Source organism: Gorilla gorilla, chromosome 2 (assembly GCF_029281585.2).
Source record: "Gorilla gorilla gorilla isolate KB3781 chromosome 2, NHGRI_mGorGor1-v2.1_pri, whole genome shotgun sequence".
Taxonomy (NCBI): Eukaryota; Metazoa; Chordata; class Mammalia; order Primates; family Hominidae; genus Gorilla; species Gorilla gorilla.
Genome location: NC_086017.1, coordinates 17,248,359 through 17,269,407, shown reverse-complemented (window position 1 = coordinate 17,269,407; position 21,049 = coordinate 17,248,359). Strand labels below are relative to the sequence as shown.

The 21,049-nt window shown below is 37.4% G+C and overlaps 1 protein-coding gene across 4 annotated transcripts in view; it reads right to left on the bottom strand.

Annotated features, from left to right (window-relative positions):
- GRM7 (glutamate metabotropic receptor 7) overlaps window positions 1-21,049 on the bottom strand; it is an 892,306-nt gene that overhangs the window by 286,697 nt on the left and 584,560 nt on the right. For all 4 annotated transcript variants that reach the window (XM_055383687.2, XM_004033530.5, XM_004033531.5 and 1 more), the window contains exon 6: window positions 2,364-2,564. In XM_055383687.2, the coding sequence (XP_055239662.1) occupies window positions 2,364-2,564 (201 nt within the window). The remainder of the gene's footprint in view (window positions 1-2,363; window positions 2,565-21,049) is intronic.

Here is a 21,049-nt window from a genome sequence, read left to right as displayed (position 1 = left end):
AGTTATAATCCACTGGGGTCCCAGAGTTGGCCAATGGGATCTCTTCCAATTTGGTTTCTGGGCCCTTTCAACATGACCACTTCAGTTTTTGAGAACTTTCTTATATTCTGGTACAGCATGTCTCAAGCTTATCTTGGGCTTTCCCTGCCCCAGCCCTGGTCCCAACCATTTTCTAAGGGTTCTTTTAACCTTTTTAATTTAACAATGGTATTTATAAATAAGATCTGTGTGCTACATGTGCTCATTTTTACCAGTGTAACATTGCTCTCAGGCCCTCTCAGGGAACAGAGTCAGGCAGAATTGGTATATATAATATACATGTAAAATTTACTTCTATATTTACCCATTGCATGTATATTAAAAACCATACATATTGTAATCCAACACAACAGGGTTCATTCTATATTTCTCTCATTCCTTGTTAGTGATTTTTATCTTGGATAATGAGAAACCTGGCTCTCATTATCCGCAATATATATAATTATTTTCTCCGTCCCATTATATACATAGATTAGCTTCAGAATTGTGAGAAAAATACAGATTTACTAGATATTGTCTAATATATGTGTACAGTTATTTTGTCTTCAGCCTTATATAGTCAAATACTATTTTCCAAAATTACTTGCATTCATTATTTCTTCCTCACCCTCCTTCACTTCAGTTACACAATTTGTTTATAATATAATTAAGATTATTTGTTACTGTCTGTGTTGAATGTTGCATTGCTCATACATTCAAGTTTACTTATTCAGCTCTTGGCATGTGAAACATTAAGATGGTGTAAGAGTTGAGACTATTCAAACAGACATTATCCGAGTGTGCTTTCTCCTATGTCTTTTATCCTATTGGCCCATTTTTTCACTTATCTCTACCCACCTCTTTTAGGAAACCTATCAATTTATAAAAGAGTTTTGTACTTTGAGAAATATGTTTAAAACTTGAAATATGGTTGATGTGGCAAATTACAAATATTATCTCAATTAACTTGAGTATTGTGATGTTAGTTTATGAGAGAGAGAGAGAGAGAGAGTGTGTGTGTGTGTGTGTGTGTGTGTGTGTGTGTGTGTGTGTGTGTGTGTGTGTGTGTTTAGCTTTTCATTTATGGTTCTTGGCTCATAATTACCATAGCCCTTGTTATAATGTTGGGGCGCTTTAGGCCTCAGAAAACAATTTCTCTTTCTGACCTTACCCTGCCCTCCTTTTACCAGCCCAAGGCAGCATTCTAACCTTCCTCCACCCTTTTGTTAATACGCTATCAGCCCCTCATTTTAGAAGGGTCCTGCCCCATATCCTGGAGGAAGAAATGTTGCACAGATAGACCAAGAAGGATCTGGACAGACAGGCCTCACAGGGTATTCCCGCTTAGCCTGTTAGTATTAGATTATACCCTTTGTGTCCAGTCACATTTCTTTGTGGTTGTCGATCATGCCTATTCCAATGAAATCTTCATAAAAGGCCCAAGAGGACAAGGTTCAGAGTTGAACACATGGAGGCTGACAGGAAAGTGAGCAAGAACTCATCTTTGTGTAGGGGAGGCCAGCACACCCCAAATCCCTGAGGACAGAAACTCCTACTCTCAGGACCCTTTCAGACTTTGCCCTAGGATCTCTTCATCTGGAGGTTTATTTGCGTCCTTTAAAATACCTTTTGTAATAAATTTAAGTAAGTGTTTTACTGAGTTTTGTGAGTTGCTCTAGCAAATTAATCAAACCTGAGGAGGGGATTGTGAAAATTCCAGTCTGTAGCCGGACCATCAGAAGCACAGACAAAGCAACCTAGGGTTTGCCACTGTCATTGCAAGTGGCAAGGGGAAGAGTCTTGGGAACTAAGCCTCCAACTTGTGGGGTTTGACAGCACGCCAGATAGATCTGTAGGAATTGAAGTAGAGGACAGTCACCTTGTGTCCACTGCGGAATTTACTGCTAGCTTGGTGTGTGGGGGAAACCTCTCCACTGACATTTGGTCGCAGAAGTCTTCTGTGTGAATTCTTGTTGTGGTATGAGAGCAGAGGAAAAATGGCTTCAGTTTTTCCATATTCAGAGGTACCTACAGCAACTGCTCCTTTCCCTTCCTCTTCCATCCTATACCCACCTAAATTCACCAAAGAAGAATTTGGCTTAGTGAAAAAAAAAAAAAAAAAATCTCTATTTCAAGAAAATGAGACCAAACCATAACCCCCAAATATATCTTAACTCATTCTTTCATTCATTTGCTTATTCATGCATTGATTCAATCATTTAAAGTTTTATAATCAAGCAAGTTTTGACACATATTTTAAAGTAAATAATAATAGACATTTAAAACTTATGAAACAGAATGCCAACACTTAGGATTCCAAAAAGGATGGATTTTTGGAGACTCACCATTGAAATTAACATTGCGGATATACTTCAGCAACTTCTTGCCTCCAGCTTGCTCCATCTCTGGGCAGACACCCCGGTAGTCAGCACAGAGATCCTTGTTCATGTGGTGAAGGGCGTGAGCCATAGCATAGACTGCGTCAATCACAAACTGGACTTTACCCTCCTGCTCATAGTTGGAATCTTTTCCAATTCTCTCCTGTCCTGCACATTAAAACAAGAAACACACACATACACACACAAATTGGCATTGAGTAGAATGTCCAAATTTAAAAGTAAACTTTCAATTATGCTTAAAGAAAACACTGCTTCGATAAGTACAGTAATTCAAGCCACATTTGCCTACCACGTGATAGCCAGTTGGTATCCATATCCAGTTACCATGTCAGGTTTCTCTAATAGTTTGTAGTATTTTACTTTGTGACACCTTACATACTATTCAAAATATAGTGGTCCCTTAGAATAAAAGGATCTTTGAGATCAGAAGCTGGGTTGCCACATTCGAACCTGAAAAGCTCACTCACTCTAGAAAGGCCAAATGGATAATGACAGAAAACAAGCTAAATTCCACACCTGAACTCATTACTTTCTACACACCTATTGTACCGTCTCTGTTGCCTGTCTCAATTGTTAGTATTACTGGAGATTCAGATGCTCAGGCTAGAATCACTGATGTCCGTTTTCTTTCTCTTCTCTTTCACAATCCCTGCTCTCACATATGTAAGTCTAATGAATTCTAGCAGTCCTACCTGTGAAGTACTGAACAGTTTCAAACACTCCACCAATGGCCTCTTTATGCCTCCCACCATTTTCCATCACATGCAATGCTCAATGTCTCCTTTCATCCATTCATTCCTCCACGTTCACCTTTGCAAACTACAGAGCTAGTCACATCATTCCTACACTAAGAGTCCTTCAATGGCTGTCTGCTGACTACAGATTAAATCCAGATCCCTTTTACTGGTAACAGTAGATATTTACCATTTTGCTCCCATCTGCCTACTAATGATAACAACTGATATTGACTAAGTGCCCACACTGTGTTGAAAGCTGTGGATGTGGGATTTTTATGTCACCATCACTTTGTGAGGTAATTTTTTTTATCCTTATGATACCAATGGGAAAGCTGAGCCTTATAGAGATTAAATCACCTTCCAAAGGTCATTTACAGGTAGAGCAATGATGATGGCCCAGGCTTGTCAGACCCCAAAGCCCACATTCTTTTCATTGCCTGGACCCTGCCTACCCTCTCACATTTATTTTCCTTTATTCTTCCAGATAGGTGTGACTATTGTTGCTGTTAAACTATCTTTGCTCATGCTGTTTACTTTGCCAGGGAGATCCTTCCTCTTTGCTTTCACCATCATACTTAATTCCCAACTGTTTGTCACACCGAGGTGCTCAGTCGCAATTCAACATTCCCATAAAACATTTCAAATCTTGCTTATAGCACTGTCAATATAGAATCATATTTTAATGCTCTACCAGGTGTCCAAGACATTTTGCTTGTTTTTCCCTTTGGATCCCCACCATTGAACATAGCATTTACCATCCAGTAGATACTAAATAACACTTGTTGCATTAAATTATGCATTCATTAAGTACACGACACCAGTAGCTCTCTCTAGAGCTCTTGTCCCTCTATGAAGAAGAATTATCCACAAATTGCATTTCACTTTCACAGCAATATTTTCCAAATTGTTTTCTATGGCACATTTGTGTAGTGAAGAAACAATAAGAGTTCTACAACCTCAACCCCTTTTCCTGCAAAACACACAAAGGGTTCCGGACAGCCACTGTGCTAAAATGTTTTAGGTTGCTTCACTGAGAGACTTTTCCAGAACATTGAACATATAACATAAAATGTAATCTCCAAGAGGGAAATTCAGAATTTCCCAAATTTACTTGAATTTGTATTTTTCCATTTCAGAGCACCGTTAATATCTCATATGCCAGAGAGTTGTGTTTTATATGTATCTCATTTAAATACCAAATCAACTTTATGCTCACTGCCTGTCACAGGATCTAGGGTTTTTCAGTGTATATAGTATAGGATTTTTTTTTAAAGATAAAATTTATCATGAATTTATGCAGCTATTTCCCATTCAAATTCAGGACTACAGAGTTTTTGCTTAACCTTGACACTCTTAAATCTCTACTTCCTTTCTCTCATGAGGAAAATCTTCGTTCTTAATGATACTGTTATGATTATTCATTTGCTTTATCCCATAATATACAGATAACATTCTTAGAATAACAATCATGTCTAATAGTCTAAAAAGTATAGAACAGCCTTCTGCATATGCCTGTATGTGTTTTTCATGTTCTGCCTGAGTATTTGGGGGAAGAATTTTGAGAAGTGGAGGAGTTTTGTCAAAGGGTAAATTCATGAGTATTTTTTATATATATTGGCAAATTCCACTCTAAAAGGGTTGTGTCATTTTGCTGTCCCACCAGCAATGGATTTGAATGTTTGTTTCCCTGCAACCTCAGCAACAGAGTATGCTGTCGAACTTTAATTTGTGTCAATCAGGTACGTGAGAAAGGCTACCACAGTGTATTTTTATTTGCATTTTTCTTGTTATAAAGGAAATTAAGCTTCTTTCATGTGGAAAGATGAAACTTGTTTCTTTTTTTGTAAACTGTTCATAAATAAGCCAATTCTGATAAAAAGTTATTGGCCATTCTCTTCTCTATTTAAATTTAATTAGATATATTAACTCTTTGAGATTAAGTTGCAAATATTTTTCCCAGTTTGTCATTATTCTTTTACCTCCTTTAGGTATCTTTTTCCAAATAAAAATTTATTCATTTCTTTCTAATAAAATGCATTGATTTAATTTTCTCTTAATACTTCTGGATTTTGAATCATGGTTAGAAAAAAATGAGCCCACTTCCAGAGTACAGAAGTTTTCATCCACGTTTTCTCTTAGTACTCTATAATTTTTTTAAGTTAAATATTTGACTCACTTGGAACGTATTTTGTTATGCAATGTGAGAAATGAATCAAAATTTTATCTCTTACCATATAGCTATGCAGTTATTGTAATACATAACAGTTTACCTTCTCTTGCTGATTTGAGGTTCTGCCTTTACTATATGTTAAATTTCCATATGTGACTGGGTCAATTTCTGGATTTTTAAAATCTGTTTCATGGTTTACTTTCTCTATCCATGCACCAAACCAGAGTTTCAATTATAAAGGCTTTATAACATATTTTAATAACTGACAGAGCAAGCCCCTCTGTGCCAGCTTTGTTGATTTTTAAAGATTTTTCTGAATAATTTGTTTCTTCCAATAAAATTTATTAACCATTATCTTCAGAAAGAAAATCTAGCAACTTGGTGGTCCATTTATTGGGTTTCTGTTGTATTTAAAAATAAACTCACCTAGAACAGAAGCCTTGCTGAGGTTGAATCTTCCTATCTGTATCTTCATTTGCTCAAGTCTACTTTTGCTTCTCTCAATAGTGTTTAAAGTTTTTCTCACATTGGTTTTGAATGTTTCTTGCAAAGTTAGCCAAGATGTTTTATTCATTTTTGCTATTATAAGTATGGTGTTATTTTTCATGAATCATTTTACTGGTATTTCATCTATATATAAAAGCTATTTTTTGCTACGCTGTGACTGTTTTACTGTTTTTCAACTTTCTATTATGAAAAATTTCAAACATAGAGCAATGTTAAAAGAACTTTAGAGTGAACCCACTAACTAAATTCTAACATTACCATTTTACTATATTTATTTTATAAGGCTATTCATTTTTAATATGAATTTTATAACCTGCTACTTTATAAATTTCTCTTATTTTTTATAGAACTTAGAAAAGGCAATCTCGGAGGCATTTTGACCATTATAAAATATATACTATGAAATAGGTTCAGACTAATAATTGAGGGGACCCATTTCTAAACTACACTAATAAAGACAATCATCCTGGAGAGAATGCCTTGAAAAATAATTGCATTATTTTACATAATAAAATATTTTATTATCTGTGAAACATTGCAGGCTTTATCCCTCTCTCAGAGAGTCTCCAGGTATGTTAACATATTAAAGGCTCTGAGAAGACTTATGCATTAAATTTGTCTTTGGAGCTAATAGGACTTGAAAATGTAGCCTTATATCAACAAAATCAGAAGTGACAAGTTTATGTTTTATAAAAAGGACTTAGGCTTTATTTTCCCTAGTATGGCAGTCACAATTATTTGCCAACCTCTGAGTCTTTGACTACTCATATACCATCCCTACTCCTCCTCTCCCAACTGAAATCTGATTCTGTTCAGATATTGGAGGCCACCAATGTGAGTGAGGATTTCTGGACTTTTCACTGAGTTAATCCTGATTTGTCTAAGCCAATCCAATCTCCTCTGCAAGGACTGGTTTAGGAACAAGGGATAGGATACAATTCTAGCCAATGAGATATAAGGAAAGAGTTTGCCATTGTGGAAGTCAGTGTGGCGATTCCTCAGGGATCTAGAACTAGAAATACCATTTGACCCAGCCATCCCATTACTGGGTATATACCCAAAGGACTATAAATCATGCTGCTATAAAGACACATGCACATGTATGTTTATTGCGGCACTATTCACAATAGCAAAGACTTGGAACCAACCGAAATGTCCAACGATGATAGACTGGATTAAGAAAATGTGGCACATACACACCATGGAATACTATGTGGCCATAAAAAATGATGAGTTCATGTCCTTTGTAGGGACATGGATGAAACTGGAAATCATCATTCTCAGTAAACTATCACAAGAACAAAAAACCAAACACCGCATGTTCTCACTCATAGGTGGGAACTGAACAATGAGAACACATGGACACAGGAAGGGGAACATCACATTCTGGGGACTGTTGTGGGGTGGGGGGAGGGGAGAGGGATAGCATTAGGAGATATACCTAATGCTAAATGATGAGTTAATGGGTGCAGCACACCAGCACAGCACATGTATACATATGTAACTAACCTGCACATTGTGCACATGTATCCTAAAACTTAAAGTATAATAATAAAATAAATAAAATAAATATTTAAAAAAAAGAGTTTGCTGGGGAACTTCTGAGAAAGTTTATTTATTCTTACAAAGAGATTAGTCAATTGTGTCAAAAATCCCCCACACCACACCCGGCCCACGCACCCTGCTACTACTCCAGTCATTTTGTAGTCCTGAGGAGACCATAGCATACCAGTGACAAAGGATAAATTCTTGATAGGGAAGTGAAAATGCAACTGAGCTGTGAGTTAGCCAAGCTTGAAATCACCCTCCACACGGTCTTCCGAGTAATACATGAAATGGTTCAGCCATTTACTAAAGCTTGATCGTCAGTATTTTCCAGGTTTATTTAACTACTACACTTCTTATTCATATACCCATTTACAAAATTCTAAGGGACTAGCATTAAACACACCCACACACACACTGAAATACAATGTTAAGAAATATTTTCAACAAGATAGCTTGAAGTGGACCAAAGAAAAATCAGCTTTTTTTTCAATTAATTCTCCGTTAACAGGACGTTCTTTTGATCTCTGTGATTTAATAAGACATTATTATATTCTTTATTTGGAAGAGGTTCATCCTTTTCATCACGTTTTCTAGGAAAGAGTCTGCGGTTTAGATAAAATGAGAACTCTGAAGCATTATCTTTTACCTCTCTAGTATGCAAAACTTAACTTTTCAAGTCTCCTGATTTTCTTCTCATTATTACTTTTACCCAAAGAGTCCAGTATTTATCTTTAAAAGGCACACTCTTTTAACCTTCTGTTGAATAAATTGTCAGTTGCATTACACAAGAATAACCCATAAATTCTTTCACTCTCAGAATTTCTAATGGTCATGCTATGGGGAAGATCTCTTCTTTGAAAGACCTGTTTAATTTGCCCATTCAGCATACTGCTCCCTCAGAATATATGCCTTAGTTAAAATGTATCAGCAAATTATTAGGATAAAAAAGATATGGAAAATGAAAGATATAATGGATTTGAAATTGTTAACATTAAAAAAAAATCCTGGCCGGGCAAGGTAGCTCACGCCAGTAATCCCAGCACTTTGGGAGGCCAAAGTGGGCAGATCACCTGAGGTCAGGAGTTCAAGACCAGCCTGGCCAACATGGTGAAACCTCGTCTGTACCAAATACACAAAAATTAGCCGGGCTGTGGCGTGTGCCTGAAATCCCAGCTACTCGAGAGTCTGAGACAGGAGAATTGCCTTGAACCCAGGAGGTAGAGGCTGCAGTGAGCTGAGATCGTGCCACTACACTTCAGCCTGGGCTACAGAATGAGACTCCGTCTCAAAAAAAAAAAAAAAAAAAAAAAAAAAGACCAAAAACAACAACAACAAAATCGTGTTTCAAAAGGAAAACCAAAAGAAAGAGATGGAGTTATGAGAAAACAAAGATGTTTACTAATGTAGACTGAGACACACAGATGCCAGAAAGATTCAGCAGATCTGAACAACCGGCATAAGGCTTCTCATGTGTTTTTAAGGGAGTGAATAATTGAAATTTTTATTTCAAATATTAATTGAAGTGATTTGCTTTGGAAAGTCTGATCTGAAGCTGTGTACACTTGTGCTTGGCAGTGCTTTTAGACTTTGCATTACACAATTTTATTGAATGTAAAGCCTCAAACTTAAATATTTCTTGAGGCTGAAGTCGTGAGTAGTAACAGCATATAATTAACTTAAATATTGATGTTTGGATCTATTGTAAATGATAAATGCTTCAATAAATAGTAAATGAATGTATTACAAGAGCTTTGAAAAGAGAGTCAGGGCATATTTGATTTGTGACAAACTGCTATATTCTGGGTGAAGGGGACACAGGGACAGCAGGGTGAATATCCTGGAGTGTTATAGAATGTTGCTGGGTTCTGAAAGTGCTACAGTAACCCAGCAAGCCTTATTACAAAGCTGCTGCAGCTTTGTAATATTTAAAGATAAACAGACAAATAACTCTGTCAACCAGGTATTGTTCCCCCTCAAGGGTATGCATTTCTCCGTATAAAATGAATATTAATGTGAAACTAAGATTCTGTGTTATATTGAAGTTGACTTTGGTGCATCTTTCATAGTGTCCACATTTAGACAATCCCAGAGTAAAATCCTATGGCCTTGTGAGAATTATCAGTAGAAGCAAAGTCAGGTCTGGAATGAGCCAAAATGTCTGCAGTATTGCTGTGCCTCTATTTGCAGGTGAAGATAAGTGAGAATTGAATGTGATGAGCGACTCCTGAAAAGAATGCTGGGGTTCACAGGGGGTCACAGCACCACTGGCAGCACGTGTTAATTGCGAACTTTCTGTGCACCAGGTACGGTGGAAGCACTTTTCATGATTTGACTTTTTAACCCTCACAGCACCCTTCTGGGATAAGCACTATTAATATTATTTTCTCCATTTGTCTTCCATTTCTTGCCTCTCTGTTACTTCATTGCCCATTATAAAAAATGAGCCAAATGGTTTCTTCCCTATCCACACAGGGAAAAGGGACAGTCTTGTCCTCCCACCCCCAACCCCCTTTAATTCTTTTCATTTTCAATATTAGTTTAGAGCCAAAAGTAATCTAAAAGTTCATGCTGGCCATGATTTTTATTTACATCCTCTTATATCTACTGAATGTTTCAGCAGAATTTCCTGCAAGGAGGAAATGGATGGTTTTGACAACCACCATTGTATTCTTGCTCGACTTCCCTTTGGGTGGAAAAGTTAATGCCCAGGACAACTGACACAAGGCCGGCAGAGGAAGGAAGAAAACAACGCAGAAAGGCCAGATGACTTACCCATTGATCGTCCAGCTTAAATGACCGAAATTTGATTGCAATTGAACCATTAACATCCTAATGTTCTGCAGAAGTACTGAGTGCTCTGTTAAAGACTCAAAAAGAATTACAGCAAAGGAGAAAAACTGTCTAGCCAAAACCCATTATTTCTAAGCATTTTTCAACTAGGATGCTTCCTGGGGGGCTATTCATCTTCACTTCAAACTGTGTTTTCTTCTGCAATTCCATTTTCAATTTTCAGGTAAGTGCAAGGAAAGATACATGTAGTGAATAAATGTGTGTTGGGAGCAGGGGGTGGATGGTGGGGATATGTTTAGGTACAACGCACACAGAGACTGAGGTTGAAAGGAGGAATGTTTCAGTCTCAATGTTTACACACTCCAAACATGTGAAAGGTGTCCTGAGAGACTCCACCAAGGACTTTATGGCCAAGAGCAATTTGTTGTGGGTAAAGCCAATCTGTTCAGTAAAGGTAAAAACACCGTTTGTTACTAAAACTGACATAAGAAAACTTAATATACCTTGTTACCAGACAAACAAACAAAAAGATATGGTTTCCTAAAGAAGCACAGAGATTCAGTTTCAATGTCTTACATAGATTTCCTTCTCCTAAGCTTTCTTAAGCCAAATTTCTACTTCAACAATTTTGATTGCTCCTCTTCTACAAGCCATAGAATCATTGAAAAAGTATTCTTTCTAGAACAGACTTAAAGAAACGTCTCTATAGATGCCTGTCCTCTTAGCTCATTCCTCAACCAAACCTCCTTCAATAAGGAGGTTGTACCACTCTGAAACTCTGTTTATGCCATCCCAGGAGTTGTATTCAGGTTGAACTTTGAGGACATTCATGAATCTGTTTATTCACAAATGCATTAAGAAGCCAGATGAAAAACAAATCCGTGCAATTATCATCAATCGTTGCTAAAAGCATGAGATAAAAGGACGATGGGAACTTTGCAGTGAATAGATCAGGTTGACAACACTGGAACCATAGCTTAATCTTTTTTCCTCCTCCTGTTTTGTTCTTGACATTAGCAAGTTTTTTGTTTGTTAGTTTGGAAAATGGCACTGCATACATATGTAGGCATGTAAAACAACAATTAACAAAAATCTTCACAAAAACATAAATTTTCAGAGTAGAAAGGAAAATGTCACCTTGTAGTCTTGCCCCTAGAATAGTCCCTCTTCTAAATATAACTACTCTCATTTCTTATGTTAATAACACACAAAATTAAGAAACAGATTCTATGTGTTTTCTAAAGTGTTGCAATACTAAATGTATACCACCAAGTGGTAGAAATTCTGTCAAAGACATAACCAAATCAACACAGAAAGAGAGAGAGAGACATAAACCTGATCAAGCTCTGGATCTATGTATTAATTCACAGGAAATGCAGAAAATAAAGAAAATGTAAATCAAAAGTAAAATTCAGTTCCCAATAATAAGCTGTTTTGACAAATGGCAAGAAGTAAAAGAATGGAGGGAAACATATTTAGATTACAAAAAAATTGAGAAACATATCAAATAAATGTGGGATGTGCAATGTATTTAGATCCTGATGTGAAAAAAACAATTTTATAAAGACATTTATGAGAGAAGGGAGAGACTAGCTATTCCATGATGATAATGAACTATTGTCTTTTGTGTGTATTGTACATTTTTTGAGAGCAATTATATCTTAAAGTTGCATGCTGAAGTATTTAAAATAAAACCATATGTAGAGGTTTACTTTGAATTGGCCAATGGTGAGGAAAAAATATGTATAGGGTATCTGTAAAAATAAATTGGCTGGATATTGACAGCTGTTGGGGTTCAGTGATGGATACATGGTGATTCATTACACTACTCTTTCTGCTTTTGTGTTGGTCTGAAGGATCACATGATGCTCATGAAAATAAAAACAAAAGAGGGAGAAGACCAGAAAAAGAGAAGGAAGTAGAATAAAAAGAGGAGGAGGAGGAGGATGGAAAAGAAAATGAGGAAAATAAAAAAGAAGATCAAGATGATATAAGGGGGAAACAGGGAGGGTATGGGGGGAGGCAAGAGAGGAGATGAAGTTAGTTGCATCTAAGGATATCTACCATGTACCAGACAGAGACACTCTACTAAAGATGAGGGATATGGATATAAATAATTATACAGCGTGTTGTCAGCTTTCACAGTTCTACTCAAATACTTCTGCTGAAAACCCGGGCTTCCACTCTCATGTCAGGTCTTACAGATGCTCTTGGATTAATGTGCTTCCCAAGTATCTAATGAAGGGGCACGCATATTGCAGAAGCTATGCTATATGGGAAGGTGCATCTAACTCCCAAGGGACTTCAGTCCCTTCCTGGATGAAACCTAGGCATGTTGTGGGGATGGAATGATTGCATCTCACTGGTACCATGCCCCTTCACCTCCTTAAGCACACAGAGAAGACATAAGGGAATTAATCTCACTTCAGAATTTGAAAGGACATTTCAGAACCATCAGTTTTTATCAAAGTTTATTTTTACAAAAGTCATAATCGCAAGTTCTAGTTAGAGCAGTCAGGCAAGAGAAAGAAACAAAAGGCATCTAAATAGGAAACAAAGTCAAACTATCTCTGTTTGAAGATGCTGTGAATTCATTCCTACAAGACCCATAGTCTCAGCCCAAAAGCTCCCAGAACAATTTCAGCAAAGTTTCTGGATACAAAATCAATATATGAAAATTAGTAGCATTTCTATATACCAATAGCATCCAAGCTGAGTACCAAATCAAGAATGTAATCTCATTCACAATAGCCACAAAAACTCAGGAATATAGCTAACCAGGGAGGTGAAAGATATCTAAAACAACAACTACAAAACACTGCTGAAAGAAATAAGAGATGACACAAACAAACAGAAAAGTATTCTATGTCCATGAATAGGAAGAATCAACATTGTTAAAATGGCCATACTGCCCAAAGCAATTTGCAAATTAAACGCTATTTCTACCCAACTACCAACTACATTCTTCACAGAATTAGAAAAAAAAAAAAGCTATTCTAAAAGTCATATGTAACCAAAAAGAACCCAAATAGCCAAAGCAATCCTAAGCACAAAGAACAAAACTGAAGGCATTACATTACCCAACTTCAAGCTATACTATAAGGCTACAGTAAACAAAACAGCATGGTACTGACACAAAAACAGACACATAGACCAATGGAATAGCTTAGAGAGCCCAAAAATAAAGCTGCACACTTAAAGCCATCTGATCTTTGACAAAGGTGACAAAAATGACCAATGGGGAAAGGATTCATTCAATAAATGGTGCTGGCATAACTGGTTAGCCATATGCAGAAGATTGAAACTGTACCACCTCCTTACACCATATACAAAAATTAACCTAAGATATATTAAAAACTTAAATGTAAAACTTAAAACTATAAAAGCTCTTTAAGAAAATTTGGAAATATCATTCTAGATATAGGCCCTGGCAAAGATTTTATGAAGATAACAAAAGCAATTGCAACAAAAATTGACAAATGCGACCTATTTATACTAAAGAGCTTCTACACAGCAAAAGAAACCATCAATGGAGTAAACAGACAACCCAAAAAACTGGAGAAAATATTTTCAATGTATGCATCCAACAAAGGTCTAATATCCAGAATCTATAATGAACTTAAATAAATTAACAAGCAAAAACCAAATAATCTTATTAAAAAGTGGGCAAAGGACATGAACAGACACTTCTTTTCAAAAGAAGACATACTCATGACCAAAACACATGAAAAAAATGCTCAACATCACTAATCATTAGAGAAATGTAAATCAAAACCATAATTAGATACCATCTCACACCAGTCAGAATGGCTATTATTAAATGGTCAGATGCTGGTGAGGTTGCAGAAAAAAAAAGGGAATGCTTATACACTGCTGCTGGGAATGTAAATTAGTTCAGCCACTGTGGAAAGCAGTTTGGTCATTTCTCAAAGAACTTAAAACAGAATTACCATTTGACCAAACAATCCCATTACCGAGTATATACCCAAAGGAACATAAATTGTTCTAACATAAAGACACATGCACACACATGTTCATGGCAGCGCTATTCACAATAGCAAGGACATGGCATTGACTTGTATTTCCATCAATGGTAGACTGAATAAAGAAAATATAGTACATATACACCATGGAATAGTGTACATCCACAAAAAAAGAATGAGATAATATCTTTTGCAGCAACACGGATAGCACTGAATGCCACTATTCTAAGCACAATAAAACAGGAACAGAAAACCAAACATTAAACTTTCTCACTTATAAGGGGGAGCTACACATTGAGCACACATAGACACAAAGAAGGGGACAATAGAGGCTGGGGCCTATTTGAGGCTAGAAGATGAGAACTGAAAAACTACCTGTCGGATACTACGTTTATTACCTGTGTGACAACGTAACATGTACACCAAACCCCGACGACACTCAATTTGTCTACAGAACCAAGCTGCATATGTACTTTTGAAACTAAACTCAAATTAAAATTAAAAAGCCATGATTTCACTCCATTTTATCTCTAGTTGTATGTCTTATGGGTATATTGGACTAGCTCTAGTGATTGCAACTGTAAATAGGAAGGAAAAATAGTCATCCCCAAAGAGAAACATTATTTTCTCTGTGTGACTAGATGCTGTAAGAAACGTTGCGTTACTTCCAATGTCTCCAAGCCCACAGTCAGAAATAAATTACCAAAATAAGGGCCAGATGTGTTTCACTATTGCTAGAGTTGATAGCTTTACACTTGAATTCACTTCCAAAGTTCACCTGCATTTTCCTAGGCTCAAGTGACTTCCCTCCTCTAGAACATTCTCAGAAATAAATCGTTCATGCCTCCTTTTGAAGCTTTACTGCCCACTGGACAAGCCTCTCTGATCCTGTATCTGCTAAGCTCTCATCCCTGTGTGCCAATTCTCTATTGTTTAACAACCAGCTCCCTCCATCTTTCCAAATACTTTGTGCTCTCTGGAACTCCAAATCCACACCGAGTACTCCTCAATGCAACTTTATCCTAGTTTTCAAATACTTCCTTAACTAAAACCTGGAGGTTTGCTGAGAACACTGCTTCCCCTAAGGCTCTATTAAGCAGAAGTAATAGCCAGCTCCCTCCATCTTTCCAAATACTTTGTGCTCTCTGGAACTCCAAATTCACACTGAGTACTCCTCAATGCAACCTTATTCCAGTTTTCAAATACTTCCTTAGCTAAAACCTGGAGGTTTGCTGAGAACACTGCTTCCCCCAGGGCTCTATTAAGCAGAAGTATTTTCCCCCTTGCATAGCCCCATGTATCAGTGTCCTTCTTACTTCCCAATGCCACTTGCATTCTCTAATTTGTTTCTCCCTGTGTAAAACAACAAAGAATAATACAGGGGTTATTCCTAACCCCTGTATGTCTTGACTTGTTTGTCACAAACTGTGAAGGGTCTGGGATTTTACCATATCTGCAGCCCACAGGTTAGCCTGCCACAGTTTTGGGTGTTGGCGGAAGACAGAAGCAGCATGGGCAGGGACGAAAGGTGTTATCTTTCACAGAAACAGTAGTAGCCAGAGTATCAACCTTTTCTGGCTCTGGTTCCTTGAGCTGCAATTCACATAGGCTGACAGAAAAAGAGCCAAGTGACACCATGGGCTACGTTACAGGAGAGGACTCTGACCTTAGAGAGCCTGGTCTTTGATTCCAGACAGTAAATATTGCTGACCTTTGCTCTGAAGAGAAACACTATCTCCAACTTCCAAAGATTTTTGCTATACAAATGCCCTTGGAAAGGTAGTCTGGAAAAAAAGTGGTCATTGTCTCTGCTCACAAGATGTGCAGAAACATGAGAGACCTATGGACAATTTTCTTCCAACAGTGTTCACGTCCCTCCTTATGAGTCTCAGGGTTTGGGATCCATATTTTCCTTCTCACACTCACTCCTTCCTGGGCAATTTTATTCATTTTAATGACATTAACTATCAACCACTGATGAACTTATACTTTGTATCTGCGATACAGACTTCTGAATTCTACATCTATACATTGAGTTGCCTTCATAACCCTTCTAGTTGTATGTCTTATGGGTATATTGGATTCAACATGTCTACAATTAAATTCTTGCCCCTTCTACCCCCCCATATCTTGCTCACATAAATACGTGACAGCTCCTGTGCTGTATATATTCTGTGTGTCCCCCAGATGAATCTGGCACCATTCTCTACACCTTGAGAAACTTACTCTGATGAACAAATACAGAGCTCTCTTACCTTTTGACATCTGGTTAATTTGGTCAATGGGAGCCACAGGCAGAAGACTGAAGGGCAGGAGGGTGGTTTGGTGTTGCTGTTTATTGGTCTGGCTACCTCCGTGTTAGGTAGCCTCTCCTTACATTTGTTCTCCCAGGTTTCTGGTAACCACTCTGTCTGCTTGCCCCTTCTGGTTTGGAGTGGTGTTTCTCTATGTTATTCGCCCAGAGGTACTGCACTGTCCTTCACTGCCTTAAGAAACTCTTCTGGCACTTTTGGACATCATCCCTTTGTGAGACTCTGTTTAAGTAATTCCCTTTGAATGAGCCACCATTTCTGCTTGGATTCTCACTGATACATTCAGCTGTGTACACCAGAAATGGGGGTGTCATGATTGCTCTCATTTCCCCATATCTCACCCATGACCGAATTACAGAGATTCTGATTCCCAAATACCTAGCACAGTTGTTTCCTTCTCTCCATCTCCACAACCACTGCCCTTCTCCAAGTCATCATCCTATCTCACCTGGACTGCTGTATGGCCTCCTCACTGGTCTCACAATGTCTATCCTGGCACCTCTTTAACACAATTTTCATACAGTAGTCAACTTACCACTAAATTGCAAACTAGGCCATGCCACTCCCCTGATTGAAACCCCTCACCTGTTCCCCACTTCATTTACTTGGAAATCAGAACCTCAGCATAGTCTAAGAGGCTCAGTGTAATCTGACTCCCTTCAGTCACATCTTAGAGCCACATTCCTTCTCATTATATTTAACGTTCTGTGACCTTTTTTTTTTTTTTAAACAAATTTCAAGCATATTCTAATTTCCTCTTTCTTCTATTTGAAAAAGTCTCATTCTGGCTAACTACTACTCTCAAATTCTAGCTTAAATGTTATATTATTAGAGACTTCTACTAATTCTCAAAGTTTGGTCTCTCTACAATTTCCCTACTTGCCCCTAGCCTAGCATTACGCTATGCAAAGATACAAAGAATTATATAGTTATATTATGGCTGTTGAGAGAGGCGGGCTGGGTGTAGGGTGGGGAACACAGGAAGAGAAAGAAAAGAAGAAGCAAAAGAAGGAAACCAGGCAGACGTGAATCAGCTATAAAAAAGAACATAAAGCCAGGCAAGATGCAATTTTAGAAAAAAAGAGATAATAGAGACAATAAACATTATAAGTTAAGAAATGAAGAAGACCATAAATTTACATATTTAATTAATTTAGGGTCTAGGGCTGGAGGCAATAACTCTAGTTAGTACTATTTAAAAAACTGAGGCATGTGGTGAGGATGTCTTGGACTGCAGTGGTAGCAGTGAGGATTATCTGTTCCCCACAGAGTCTAGCACAATAAATAACTGATTTATGAGTTAGATTATTTTGTAGAAAGCTAAGTAGGACTTAGTGACAGAGTGGATAGGGGAGAGAAGTGGATAGAGAAAAGAGGGTGCAAAAACATTTTTAAAAATCTACTAAGAGAAGGCACCAAATTTGGAACTTTAAAATTGAACTCACTTAACTCATACAACAGCACTATGAAATAGACTGCACTATCTCACTCTTTTAAAAATAGGAAATAAAAGCTTAAAGTAGAAGAGATACGCTTTGCAGTTAGTCTCAAATCTTGGTTCTGCCACTTATCAGCTGTGTGGCTAGTAATCTAGAAAACAAAAATGAATAATAAAAGTCATGCTACAGGGTTGGTGTGAAAGGAAATAACAGTTGTAAGGAGTATACATTGGACTTGATGTCTATTGTATCCAAAGAAACCATGACGTGATCTCCAAAAACTAAAGCAAATAACATATATAAAGAGTGAGATGATGATGATGATGATGATAAAAGACCTGAGGCCAGAATATAGATTACAAAGTCAACAGAGAAACTGGAAATAAGGGGTATTTCTGCAAACAAGGAAACAACACAGAAGGTGAGCCCCATGTGTGCCCAAATACTTGACTGACTGCAAAGTTCATAGGCACAGGGGAGGGCCAGAGAAGTCCAGGCTGAAAAAAGCAGAAGTGTGAAATTGCAAGAGTTGGAGAGATATATAAGTAGCTGCGGACTGCAGGAGAGGCAAGTTTGCAGTTTGATTGTAGGTAACTATCTTCTAGAAAACAGCACAATATTCAGAGGAGCATGACAGAATTCAGAGTTGCTTTAGCCACATCCCGTATCTTTTGATAATGAAAACAGGAAAATTTGTAGCATTAGTTGTTATATAATGAAAAAATGAAGGCTGCAAATCAATGAGCTAAGCCAGGGGTAGACAAAGTATGGCCCACGACATGTTTTTGTATGTCCTACAAACTAAGAATGGCTTTTAAATTTTAAACAATATGGTTAAAAAATAGAAGAAAAAGAAAAGAATGTAAGACAAAGACTGTATGTGAGCCTAATCCTAAACTGTTTATTATCTAGTTCAGAAAAAGTTTGCTGAACCCTAATCTAAGCCTCTTCTTAACAACCTGGAAAAGAAGAAAGGAGAAAAAAACTATAAACAAAAAGTTACCAGAAAGAGGGATATAAAGACAACAGTAGAAATAGATGAAATAGAAAACAACACAGACAATAAAGAAAACAAAGGTTATTTTTATAAGGTTAATAAAATTGATAAGGCCGGATGCAGTGGCTCATGCCTGTAATCCCGGCACTTTGGGAGGCCAAGGCAGGTGGATCACCTGAGCTCAGGAGTTTGAGACCAGCCTGGCCAACATGGTGAAACTTCGTCTCTGCTAAAAATACAAAAATTAGTTGGGCATGGCTGGGCGTGGTGGCTCATGCCTGTAATCCCAGCACTTTAAGAAGCCGAGGTGGGCGGATCACAAGGTCAGGAGATCGAGACCATCCTGGCTAACATGGCAAAACCCCATCTTTACTAAAAAAAAAAAAAAAAAAAAAAAAAAAAAAATAGATGGGTGTGGTGGTGGGTGCCTGTAGTCCCAGCTACTCCAGAGGCTGAGGAAAGAGAATGGCATGAACCTGGCAGGCAGATCTTGCAGTGAGCCAAGATCGCGCCACTGCACTCCAGCCTGGGGGACAGAGCGAGACTCTGTCTCAAAAAAAAAAAAAAAAAAAAAAAAAATTAGCCGGATGTGGTGGCAAGGGCCTGTAATCCTAGCTACTCGGGAGGCTGAGGCAGGAGAATTTCTTGGAGCCAGGAGGCTGAGGTTGCAGCGAGCTGAGATCGTGCCATTGCACTCCAGCCTGGGTGACAAGAGGGAAACTCCATCTCTAAAAACAAAACAAAAAATTGATAAATCTCTAGGACAAACGAATCAAGAAGTAAAGAAAGAAAATAGAAGGCATGGCTGGGCACAATGGCTCATACCTGTAATCCCAGCACTTTGGGAGGCCACGGTGGGTGGATCTCTTGAGCTCAGGTGTTTGAGATCAGCCTGTGAAAACCCGTCTCTACTAAAAATAAAAAAAACTACCCAGGGGTGGTGGCACACACCTGTAGTCCTAGCTACCAGTGAGGCTAAGGTGGGAGAATTGCTTGAGCTCTGGAAGTCAAGGCCACAGTGAGCCGAGATCAAGGCACTGTACTCCAGCCAAGGCAACAAAGTGAGACTCTGTCCCCTCCCCCCAAAAAAAGAAAATATAGAGAATGAAGGAAACCTCATCACTACAGATGCGACAGACACTAAATAAATAATAAGAAACATTATGAACAAGTTTTTGCTTGCCAATAAATTAAATAATTTAGGTAAAATGAAAAAAATTTAAGAGATATAAACTACAAAGCTCACTTAAGAACTAATATATAATCTGAATGTCCTTGTATATGTTAAATAAATTGAATATACATTCGAAAATCTCCCCAGAAAGTAAAGTCCAGGCTCAGATGATTACCTTTGTGAATTCTACTAAATATTTTAAGAATATATGACATTACTAAAATATGCATGAACTTTTTCAGAGAGTAGAAGAGGTGGGGACATTTTCTAACTCATTTTTTTTGTGGCCAGCATTAATCTGATATCAATGCCAGAAAAAGACACTACCAGAGAAGAAAACTATAAACCAATATTCATGATTAAAAATAGGTATAATATTCCTTAGCAAAATATTATCCAATTAAATATAGCATTATATAAAAAATAGATACATCATGATCAGGTATGGTTTATCCTAGGACTGCAAACTTAATATTTGAAAATGAATCAATATACTTTGTGATATTAACTAAAAAATAAAAATAGTATTATCATCTCAACAGATACAAACATATCCTTTGACACATTCATCCATTTGACACATTCACCCATAACAAAACTCAGCAAAGAAAATGAAAAGAAACTCCTTCAACATTATACAGAAAGCCTATAAACATTTGCAAAATCTCTACAGCTGTGATCATATTCACCGATGCCAGACTGATTTACCCTATGATTGGGAACAAAGTAAGGTACTCCCATTATTACTTCTACTCAATATTGTATTAGGAAGTCCTCATCAGTGCAATAAAGCAAGACAAAATGCATTGAAATAAGAAAGCATTGTGTCAGATGCTGTGATCATCTATACAAAAATTCTAAGAAATCTACAAATGAGCTACTATAAGTAATAAACATTGAAAATTTATAATATTCAAGGTCTACATACAGAGTTAATTCTATTTCAGTAATGGTAGCGTTAACAATCGAAAAAGA